Source organism: Musa acuminata, chromosome BXJ1-8 (genome assembly GCF_036884655.1).
Source record: "Musa acuminata AAA Group cultivar baxijiao chromosome BXJ1-8, Cavendish_Baxijiao_AAA, whole genome shotgun sequence".
In the NCBI taxonomy this organism is placed as follows: Eukaryota; Viridiplantae; Streptophyta; class Magnoliopsida; order Zingiberales; family Musaceae; genus Musa; species Musa acuminata.
In genome coordinates this window covers 38,584,813-38,597,014 of record NC_088334.1, presented here as the reverse complement: position 1 = coordinate 38,597,014, position 12,202 = coordinate 38,584,813, and the positions used below count along the sequence as shown (strand labels likewise).

At 34.2% G+C, this 12,202-nt stretch overlaps 1 protein-coding gene across 1 annotated transcript; it reads right to left on the bottom strand.

The window, feature by feature from the left end:
• Positions 1–6,756: 6,756 nt before the first annotated feature.
• LOC135587806 (26S proteasome non-ATPase regulatory subunit 6) lies at positions 6,757–12,149 on the bottom strand. The gene is made up of 8 exons (XM_065079586.1): positions 11,957–12,149; positions 11,744–11,858; positions 8,565–8,655; positions 8,328–8,473; positions 8,026–8,245; positions 7,848–7,956; positions 7,353–7,521; positions 6,757–7,135 (listed from the first exon to the last, which is right to left on the bottom strand). The coding sequence occupies exons 1-8, from the start codon at positions 12,090–12,092 to the stop codon at positions 6,961–6,963; spliced, it is 1,161 nt and encodes a 386-aa protein (XP_064935658.1). The 5' UTR covers positions 12,093–12,149; the 3' UTR covers positions 6,757–6,960.
• Positions 12,150–12,202: the final 53 nt, after the last annotated feature.

Sequence of the window (12,202 nt, the reverse complement as noted above, 5' to 3'; positions counted from 1 at the left end):
CTAGTATGTTCGACACAATGCTTGTGTTACCCAATGTGAGAAAGGAATAACCTCACATTAGTGTAACATCTTATTTCTAATGTCATTCATATTCTACATGAAATTTATGGCTAAAAGTAGGATATCATTTTTTACTACTATCAATAATAGTTTAGTGAAAAAGTAGATAATCTTAAGAGTATAACATATTAATTTACTAAATAAAATGATAGGGTTTCCTCTACACAATGATTTTAACACATGTATATAATTATAATATTTAACCAAAAAAATATACAAATATAATTATAATATCTAATCAAAAGAAAAACACATAAGTAACAATATATCCAAAATTTATATACATAAAAAATGCTATAAGTCATTGTTTATATTTGTATAGATTTTGGCTCTTTTATGGAATTATTGGGTGGGATACTAGTATTCATATGCAAAATATGATTTATAACAAGTAATCATTTAGTAAGTATAAATCTTTATAAGTGAGTATATGTCATATTATGTATATAATATTTTAAAATCATAGGTATAAGACATTTAACGGTAAACACTTCATCGTATGACTTATTTAGCAAGCATAATCCTACAACATAGTATATTAACATATGCACAATAAAAAGATCAAAATTTTATGTCGAAATAACTCAAAATATTTATATGCACATTAGGAATCGTAGCATAGATTTTTATATCTCTTATTATAACCTATATGTGTATTCCTATATTGAACGTCATTGTAATATCTATATACGCTCCTACATTATACTCTCAGGAACGGTTGTTACACATCTACAACAATTTTGGGTTGTTCATTACTTTTGTTTGCTTATACATATGTTTGGATAATATGTTTTGCCTTGTCTTTTAGTGTTTTTGTTTAAAAACTATAAGCATCAATAGTTGCAAGGTCGTAGAGTGATCGCTCACCAAAATAAGTAAAATTATCCCAAAATGGCCTAGTTTTTGTATGTAATGGCCTATTTTCTATAGATTGCAGTGTGAAAAAAAATGTTAGCTATCTCAACACCTTGGAATCTTGAGGGTGACACCGGGGGGATGAGAGTTTAGGGTAATGTTGGACGTTGATTGAATTCATAAGTTCGCACGTTAAGCTTACGGGAACTTGTCAACACACCTAACACTCGATGAGTAGTTGTTTGTGGACTTGTGACTATTCGTTTGCCTTCTAAATACTATAAGTGCTTTGCAAGCCAATCATATGAGTGATAGCACGTGTGACACTGCATAATATTTTTTGTTATTATTATTATGATATTTTATCACTTTATATTAATGATATATATTGTGACGTCCTTGAATCTGTGTAGTAGGAATTGAATCATGATAATGAGACCAATTCACTTATAAACGTAGACACTACTAAATATTCCCGGTCATAAGTTACTCGAGAGGGACATTGAAATAAATGGATAGACCAGTGTGCTATACACCCGTCCATATGATGGAGGCAACTAGTCTCATAGCTACTTGTGTGGTGACATTAGGGGTATCGTGCATGTTCTCATTGGAGAATGAGTTCACTAAATGATCCACTTATGTTTATTGGTTAATGATACCTTATCGTCAAATAACAATTCCGTAGTCCCAATTGTGCGTTTGGTCCTTAAACTTCACATAGCAATACTTTATTGGCTAATGATACTCTTTTCTATTTTAATTAGATTATTGTGTAATTTGTTACTAAATATCCTAGCTTTTCAAATTAAAAACATAGTTTTTTCTTTTAAGACATTCCCCCGAATGATACTTTCCATATTCAATGTAAATGGGTCTTTCCATTTAAGATGATTGAGAAAACTAAGATGTCTTTTTTTTTTTTAAGGACATTTGAGTTGTCTTTATTGTTATCATTGACTTGGGTATCATTTTCCTTTGTTATCCAGAATTTATTATGAGGGCTTGTTAATAAAAATAATATAATTTTTTAGTATATCATGATTGCGACATATCTATTAGGTTTGAAAAATCTTTTACTGCACGTCCTTTATCTCCAAAGCTTTTTTTATTACTATGGAATATAGAATATCCGAGGTATTTATTATCATCTTCACATTCTAATAAATTTCTACTCTAACTCCTTATAGAAATTGATTCATCCTCAAGGTATTAGTGTTAACCATCTAGGGTGTAAATTAGGAAAACTTCTTGAACTTTTTAATGTAATCTAAGCCTTCTTATTTGAGGTAAACAAATTTTGTCATCTTGGTTTGATTGGTGGGCTGCATTGAAATATATTTTTTAAGGTTCTTATTATTTTTTTCTAGATCATTTATTTAGCATCTATAATTTTTGTTCTTGCATCTCATTACATGAGTATTTTCTACAGCATAAATATTGTACAAATAACTTTATTTTCATTTGAAATCCTTACGTACCTAAATATTCTTTTAATATTTTCTTTGGTCATTAATAGATCTATATCACATTCAAAGACTATTGATCAATATTTCTAAACCTCTCACTTGTTGATTCTAAAATATCATGTCCTTGAATCGTTTCCGACATCACCTCTTGTCCTCGGGCCAATAATTGCTCAAAGTTATCTAAATTGTCTCTTTACCAATTCTATTAATTTATTAATTATCGCATCTCTTTGATCTTCTTATGTGGATGTCTCTCTTCCATCAGGAGTCTCTCTCTGACATTAATTAGCTTTTTCTTTTCTTCTCATATTATTTTCTTGATTAATCATAAGATGTTCACACCCTAGTTGTCAAATATAAAGATATTATATAATAATAAAAAAATCAATATAACTCAATTATTAAAATTTACAGGATAGTTGAGTAGTGTGTTTTATACTTTCATAAATACAAATAATCTACAAGAGTCATGACCTAGGCTCTAATATCATCATACTCCTAAGCCCACCAATACGAGATATGCAAGACTAAAATAAAATATTAATTTTTAGTTCTTTTATTGTTATTAATATGAGTGTAGTACAAAAGTAGATAATTTTGAAAGTAAAATATACTAATTTATTAAATAAAATTATAAGGTTTCCTCTATATATATATATAGTGATTTTGACATATGAACATAATTATAACATCTAATTAAAAGAAAAATATACACATATAACATGTTCAATATATATATATATATATATATATATATATATATATATATATATATATATATATATATATATATATATATATATATATATATATATATATATATATATATATATATATATATATATAAATGTTCATAAGTCATCGTCATCTTTATCTACACTAGCATAATCTCACACGTGCTCACTTCTCTATCGAATCACTTAAGTGGAGTACTAGTATTATTTTTTACAAAATATAGTCTATAGTGAATAATCACTTAGTAAGTATAAGCCTTTATAATTTTATTTAGGTGAGCATATATCATATCATATATATAATATTATAAAATCATAGACATAAGATATTTAATGATAAACACCTTATGACTTATTTAGTAAGTATAACCTTACAACATAGCATATGCACAAAAAAGAAATAAAATTTTACATCGAAATAACTTAAACTTTTATAACTTTATTTAGGTGAGCGTGTATCATGTAATATATACAATATTTTAAAATCATAGACATAAGACATTTATCGATGAAAATGACTTATTTAGCAAGCATAATCTTACAACATAGCATATGGACAATAAAGAGCACACACACATGCAATTATATATACAATATGCATACAATATTTTTATACAATTGAGCTTATGCATATAATATGCTTATGTAATATGTATATTAACATTGAGCTTATGCTTAGATCATGGTTGTCATTATTATTTGGAACATACTTTCTGAAATACATTATGAATATAATAATTTATATTATCACTATTTTATAGTGAATTACACTTACACAAATCTGATTTAACTCAAAGATAAAAATGTTAGTGAAAAACCATATTTCTTAATGATTGAGTATGTTAGAGAGTGGTAAACGTATCAAATTAACAACATAGGGTCATTAGATATATTAATTAAGAGCCATATCTTTTGAATTCCTAATGTATAATAATTTATATATATATATTTTTTATAAGATCCCTTCTTAAATAGATTATATTCAACTTGAAAATTTATCTTAAATAGAGTATCTCATATTGAAACACTTATTACTCTATCTACCGGTATTAGATTAAAGTCATATTAGAGGTCTTAGAATGGTAAGAGATTCATACAAAATATATCTAAAAATTAAATATTAATTTGAAGCTTAGGTTACTTAAAAGTAGTTAAAAATATCAGTACATAATCTGTAAAATTAAAATCCTATATATAATAAGGAAATAATTGAGTTTTTCTTGCCTCAATCTTTCTTAGAACTAAGAGCCTTTGCTTCAATTAAAACAAAGAGTTGAAATATGAGAGAAAAGAGGTAAAAACTTAAGAATTTTCATGCTGGTGAGGAAGATAAGGTTGAAATAAATAGGAGTTGGCTTTGGTCAGCTGCTTAAAAGGTAGCCAATAATTTATGTGTTCAATCTAATTAAACCTTATCTCAAAGCTTCTTTTCTTTTTTTCTTAACATAATTCTAGTGTTATAGTAATCCAATTTGAGCCTAATTTGGTTTGACAAGAATAATATGTTTCAATCTAAATTTATCTTTCGGATCTCAATATTTTTAGTATAACACTCTTTTTTATTTTTTTATTATTTCATCCATACTTAAATAGCTTATTGTCCTCAATATACATGATGTTTAAAATTCAAACTTTCTTATCTTAATTATGATTAAACTCACTTAAACCTTAAGGTTCACCTCAATATACATGCATTTATTACATTTCAATTATGATTTTTAGTCACTATATGCATGCTTATTATTAATACTTAATGTTATACTCAAGTCTAACAACACACTTAAACTTATTAAGTCCAAAGATCATAAGTTTTTTATTATAAAATATGTTTAAAGTAGTATTGATATTTAAATATGTACTTTAACTTAAAAAATTAAAAGTATTTTTAGAAAGCATGTAATTTAACTTTAAAGAAAGCATGTGATAACGAGGGTAAAGAATCGATCACCAAACACATGATCCCACGCCCAACTAAATTTTAGGAGGGGCAAGAGAGGCACCAACTGGGACGGGTAGGACGTGGGTTCGGTCAGATGGGGTTCGGTCAGATGGGTACGCATAAACGGTAAACGCAACCACGGAGTCTTATTTCTACTCGCCGCAGTTGCTTTTAAACGGAGAGTCGCCGGCGGAGGTAAGCTTACGGGATCACCGTAGCTCAGAATAGCCAAACCGAGTTTAGACGAATTCACTCATGTTGTGGGAGGTAAGCACACCATAAGATTATTGGACCCCAATCTAATGCTGGGCTACTCTAGGCCTAGGGTTCGCCCAAATGGCCCAAAACGTATTTAACGTGTAAGCCCCCCCTTATAGTGGCCGGGCTCTTGGCGGAACTACGCCGTCGCCACCACTCTCCGGACTCCCCTTCACGATCGGTTTAGGACGCACCGCCATCCCACCGGCCTCCATCGGCGGGGGAAGCAGATGCTTAATTGATGCATCCTAGAGGTGTAAAGACTAAAGAAAGCGGATTGAGGGCTGTCGTGGCCGCCGTCGATCGACGCCTGCTCCCTTCCGCCTCCGCCTTCCCCCGTCCTGCTGCTTCCGCGGGTCGCGGTGGAGGGGGCGGCGGCGTCGTCGTCTCGCAGATCCTCCGCCACCGCCGCGGCTTGTGGTGGGCCGTTGAAGACCGTAGCTCGATGATGGGCCGACCTGCTCACATCGACTTTGTTTGTTTGATCTGGGTGCGGTCAGAGTCATAAGCCCAGCAAAGGATTGGATCTAAGCATGCATCATCACACGAACAAAGCTTACCGCCCGCAACTCCGACGTTAAAGGGGCTTCGAAAATAATCATATCCGGGAAAATTCGTCCAGCGTCAGGTCGATTACTCTGACCGGCAGTGACCGGATCCTAAACAGAAAGGAAAGCTGAGTATGCGTTCCGGTGAGATTACCCCATGACGAGTGGTGGATAAAGAGCTCCGAAAACAATTCAATCCCGGGATAATGGTTCGGCCTCGGGCATCGAATCGTTTAAATGCGGTGACTAGATTTAAGACTCCCAAGTAAAAGCAGTAGTTTTCTTGCCGTTAACGCTTTACCCGTTCATCTACCTAAGTTATGCTTGGAAGAAGAAGTGGGGCCGATGTGGGATGGTCTAAACTTTTACTTACTGCTGCATGTTTAAAAATAAGGAAAAGATTTCTCAGCAGAAAATGTCATAATGTATTTTAAAAAATAAAAAAATTTCATCACATCATAAAACTCATAAATGGATCCAAACTTGAAATCTATTAACAATGCACCAATCAATTGGAACGTCTCAACTGAGACAAAAATGTTACAAAAACTAACACATTGAAATCATTACATATGCATCTAAAAACATCAAATTTAGCTCAAGCTTGCATTCAATTTATCTAAATGAGACAACCAAACTAAATTAAAATATTGCATGAAATTTAAAATCCCTGCGTTACTATATTTAAACCTTGAAACAAATCAACCCTGGCTGACATGCTCAAATGCAACAAGAAAAGCTCTTCCCCAGAAACTTGTTGCAAGTTCATGTACATGCAGTTTACTTAATTCTACTCTTCAACACTCTTGCTTGCTACGTATCATAATACTATAATTACTTGCTACCAAGAAGTTTCCTTCTTGAACATTTTCCAACATAGGGAGACAAACAAGGGGAAAAGAAAATCATCTTTTCGAAACAAAGTTCAATGACACTAGTTAATACAGTTTCTAGCAACGGAAAACAATGGTTCTTTGAGAATAGGTTCATAGGGAGTTACAACCTGAGAAATTAAAGTGCTGCAGCCACAGAAAGCTGCTAATGAAATGAATAGAGTTGTGAAGTTTCAAGTTGGTAGACAGAACAAGGGTTATTGGTTACAAGTCTATCACACGAGAAAGCTTCTGGATTCGGTTCAATAGGAAGTCCCCTTGCTTGATAGTTGCCTGGTAAAGTGCATTTTTCGCATCAGGTCGGTTGGTCTCCAAGACACCAGCAACCTTGTCGATCTTGCAATGAAGCTTCCCAGCTGCTATGAAGCGAGATAATTCCCTACAGACATGTAAACAAACATGACATTCATGTCTAAGCCAAACTTGAAAGTGACTGTGTAAAGAACCAAAAGAAAGCATCAGAAATATCTTCATAAATGTGCATGGCCAATTCCTTCACTTGCAAAATCAATAAGGTAAATAGGTTTTTTCTAGCTGTAAGATGTAAAATTTTGGAACTTCAAAATTCTTTGATGATGAAAGATTTAAGTACTCACAGATCGATGAAATCAACAGATACTCCAAAAGCTGTAGCCATTGCTTCCATGGTCACACTCTTGTAGGATTCAAGGAACTGAGAATAAACTACTGTGCGAACTTCCCGCATGTAATACCGGAAATGAGGCTGTAGATATCGATCAAGTTTAATCTGCTCCGTTATTCCAGCTGAGAAGCACAATCCAGCAAAGACCACAATCAAACAAGTAAGGCTTCAAGAAAAAGATGACTCGCTTAGATATTTGTTAAAAAGATCATATAGAATCCTTGGAAATATAAGGTGGCTGATGGAATCCACCTGTTAGAAGATCCCATACATTTTCCCAATAGGTCATTTTCATGAAAAGCTTTGTGAATTATTTTGTTGATAACACTACCGTAAGATTAAAAAAAATGGTGGTGAAATTCTAGGAAGAAACTGAAGCAATATTGACAGAAATGTGGATGATAATGTAACTTACAAATACCATAATTTCACAATTTTGTCCACTTACAGAATGCAGAAAAAAATGACTTGTACTGGCAGTCATAGAGAGAGTTCAGAAATTCAGATAGATGTGGTATCTTCCCAATCACTGTAAGGATTTCGGGTGCATCCACGACCTGTCATATTATTCATAAAAATTCAAGCCAATGACAAGAAACAAATAAACAACTGGCACCATATCACACCTTTTGTTTAAGTGAAACTCTGTCCAACGATATAATGCTTGTGAGAACAGTGTAGAAAACGAAGGTATCATAAGAGAATAGCTCGTAAGTAGTGAAGGTTGATATTGAGTCCAAAAATAGATTAGCCGCTTTCTTAAAGTTCCTGGTGGACATGCAATATAAACCTTCATATACTTTTAACCGGTTCTTTCTCTCCCAATCACCACCTTCCTCGAATAATCTGTCAAAGTTACATAAGAATGAAATAGATTCAGCATAAGCCTCTTCAGATTTGCTCTAGCACTAGAAGTTCAGGAACTTACTTCTTAGCCTTGTCAATGGACTTGGAAATGAGATTAAAGTCCATGTAGAAGAAACCAAGTTGTAGTGTATGGAAAACAAGGTCCATCTTTTGACCAACAGCAACAGTTTTCCCTTCGGTTATTTTGAGTTGCTCCAATGCTTTTTCCTGTATTAAAAACATTGAACAGAGTATTATTAATATAAATGTAACATTCAATACTGCAGTGAAGCTGAGGTGAAGCTATAACTATAAGTACCTTGTCACCAATCCGAATGAAGAACAAAGACTTGGCCAAATGAGCTTCACGTACTTCACTTTCTCCTAGGTTTTCTTCAGCATCAGCAATCCTTTTTCATATTAGAAGCAATCCGTTATTTTTCATGTAGTTTCATGACCAATGGAATTGCAAGTACCGAATTATACTTTAAAATACTACATAATCATGGAACAAGGCGACAAGTGCAAGTACCCAAGATTCTGCCCAGCACATGGTGAAGTTCATTGAAAAACCAAAAAACAGCTCTCTAGAAAGAAGTTATTGAAATATAAATATAGTTGTTACATATTCTATCTAACAGAACTATACATGCATTCCAACTAAAATACTAGCTATGATACACAAGACTACAATAGATCATGCCATTACAGTATGCACACAAAAAACCAGAGATGCATTAAACATGCATCTGGTGTTTGACACTCATGGTGAATCATATATTTGCTAATTTGCTCTCCTATTCATTCTTTTCTTTTTTCAAACAACATATATTTGACATTCTAGTGTACAAATGTGCCAGGAACCCAGCAAAAAATGCATGTCTTAGCAATGAACATCAGCTGGTCATAATTTTGATTGTGCTGAGTTGTTAGTCCAGAGACATCAATAATTTCTCACATACATATGCCAAACACAGTTTGATTGCAATGATACTGACAAAAACAACGATGTTGCATGTAAATAGCAGAAACCATCGAGTGAAGTTATCAACCTGTTTCACCTGGCCAACATGTGGGTGGAAACATTAAGTTTAGATGTAACCTTAGCTATGCAGCAGTCTCTCTTCAGATGAACTTTTCCGTACAGACTCCAGAGGCACAATAAAGAAACATTTTGGATCTGTCTTCTTCGTATGAATAAATCCAACAGCTAATTTAGTTCACTCATGAAAGAAATTTTTTTAATGAAGAAAAGGAGAAAGGATATGGGTTTTTCAATGCATCCATATCCAGTGCTTGCAGATTCAGATTGTATTTTTCAAAACAATTTTTCAGGGAAGAGAAGAGAGAGGGAGGGAGAGATGAAAGAAGCAAACCGGATTGGAGGTCAATTTGCTAATCATTAGAACAACAAAAGATAAATGGTTCAGCCCAAGGAAAGAATTAACCCAGCCAAACATGTTCCTATTTGGTATTAACTTGTTTCATACTATAAGTCTTGGCCTATCGAGATTGGTTCAAAAAGTCCTTCAGATAGTGATGACATAATACTTTTCGCTGTATGTCACGCGGTCTTGAACTATTTGATATAGAATTTTCCATTGTATTTCAGGTGGTCCCAAACTATCTTAGAACCATCAAAACAATGCACCTATCTTCGAAGATATTTAAATATTTGTACAAACTATAAAAAGATTAGAACTAACACCATGACAATCTAAACCGAAAACCTGTCCAAGATGAAGAGGAGAACCAACCATTAGGCTAAGATCCGATTAAGTTATTATTGTAATTTTTCTTAGCATTCAATAAATTCTAAATGTACTTCTAAAAGTTAGGGTATGCTAAATTTGTGACCAAGGATTAAAGTGGCGATTAGGAACTCAACCTAGTACTGTAAAGGTAAAGGAAAAAAGAGAATGACATAGTTACCCTTCTTAGAGACAGGTTTCAATTCAGACCACACTCCCAACCAACTGATAAATGGAACAACTATCACCTCAATTACTGGCCAACAAATGGGGAATTGATGATACTAAACAATTCCTAGCACTCAAGATACAGTATAATACCACTCGCAGCCGATCTGATGTTTCTTTCCTCCACTTTGGCAGCCATTTTTTGATGCATTAATAGTTCAAGGGTGCCATGGTGATGATCTCGCCTCCTATTAGATGTCTCTTCCAGTCTCGAACAGTGTCCTAACTAAAATCTTGAGCCAAACAAATTAAGGTTCTGTTTTACTTGAGGGCTCAATTGGATATAGTTTACTTATAAATCAAACAACTTGATGTTCACACGTTCATCATGGAGGAAAATACACTACCCCAGGTATCCAAGTGTTGTTCCTTCTTTGAAACTGAATGAAAAACTGAACACAAATCCATAAATATAAGTAGAATTTAAAATTCTAACCCTATATATGTTTACAATAAGGGTTTAAAATATTAGATCCATACATTTTAGTTTTAAAATCCAACCCTTTATAAACCTTACTTTTCTTATGTGGTCCATGTCATGTTGTAGCCACTCGACTTCAGCAGATATGAGGCACAAGATAGGCCCTGCCTAGTGCACTTCTACCAACAATAATCTATCACATAGCCATCAACAAATGTGGAAATGGCAATCACTACATAATTTGCTTTGACATTTCTAAAATTAAGCCCTGAGTCAAAATCTTCTTTCCTTTTCATCTTCTCACGTACATTGTCTAACTTCCCAAACTCCACCATTATCACTCCTTGATAACCAAAGAAACAAACACCAGCAAGAAGTTGTTCAATTCAACGTTACAATCTATCACCAGCATCAGCTGAGGTGTAAACGCTACTGAATCACCAGACAATCTTACACAATAATTTCTTACTTATGCTCTTTTTAGCAGATTTCTAGTCATGGCTTTCTTTAACCAAATAAGAAATCACCATTTCTATGGCCAACAGTACATACACAGCAGATGAAGGAACAATGTTGCTTTCTGAAGAAGGAAAACAAAAAAGAAATCTGGGCACACACTTTTTTTGCATAAATTTGTTTCAGCTGTATTACAGCATCAGACATAGGCTGTACTATAGTTGAAAGCCAGCTATGTGCATCCCGTAATGTATTATTAGAATTGGAGTATCATAAATAAGAGCTAGTGATGATAGAAAGTGTTTAAATGATCCAAAAAACCACATATTATATCTTCCCCCTTGAACATGCAAGTTGTCGTCTTAAGTGAGTGAACTCTAAAACATTTATTGCTTTTACACGAATATGTTGTTAGCTTGTTGGGCTTGGTTAATATTTGCCTTTTTTGACATGGTTTAGATACCAACAATTTCATGATCCATGGTGCAGATCCGAATAGTAATCCACGGACTACTTGTCATATGTGAAGTCGACGAACAACAACGAAATTAGGGATTAGCTTCGTCCACTTATATATGTCAAGGATCAAGCACAATAAGGGGAGAAATCGCATTAACAGGTAAGCAGAAGAAGAGATCTCACTTGTCATCGAGCTTCTTGATCTCGTCCTCGATCCTCGTCCGCATGGAATCAAGAACGGCGGCGTCGATCCCGAGCACCGACGAAGCAGAGAGCGACTCGAAAAGCGACGCCATGTCTGTTCAGATTCCACAGCCGTCAACACAAGGAGAAATGATATGGTTACAACAAGATCGTCACCCTCGATCCAGTGGTGGTGGTTGTGGTGGTCATTACCGTGGATCTTGACGGCATCGACGACCTCATCGCGGAGGCGGACCTTCTCGATGTCGTCGACGTCGGGGTGCGAGAGAAGGAAAAGCTTGTGGGCGAGGACGAGGTGCGGTTGCTGAGCGCCTTCTTGCACTTCCATCTCCCCCCTTCCTCTTCCTCTCTGCTTTCTTGCTGCCCAAGCGTGTTCTTACCCTCTTCAGCTGCTGCCTTTGTTCCCTTCGCCGTCTAGAATTTGGGCTTTAAGATTCG

Coding starts and splice junctions, on each gene's coding strand:
- LOC135587806 (XM_065079586.1), bottom strand. CDS start 12,092: ATGGAAGTGCAAGAAGGCGCTCAGCAACCGCACCTCGTCCTCGCCCAC. Junction 8,246..8,327: donor TCCATTGACAAGGCTAAGAA/GTAAGTTCCTGA, acceptor TAACTTTGACAG/ATTATTCGAGGAAGGTGGTG. Junction 7,957..8,025: donor GAGTTTCACTTAAACAAAAG/GTGTGATATGGT, acceptor ATAATATGACAG/GTCGTGGATGCACCCGAAAT.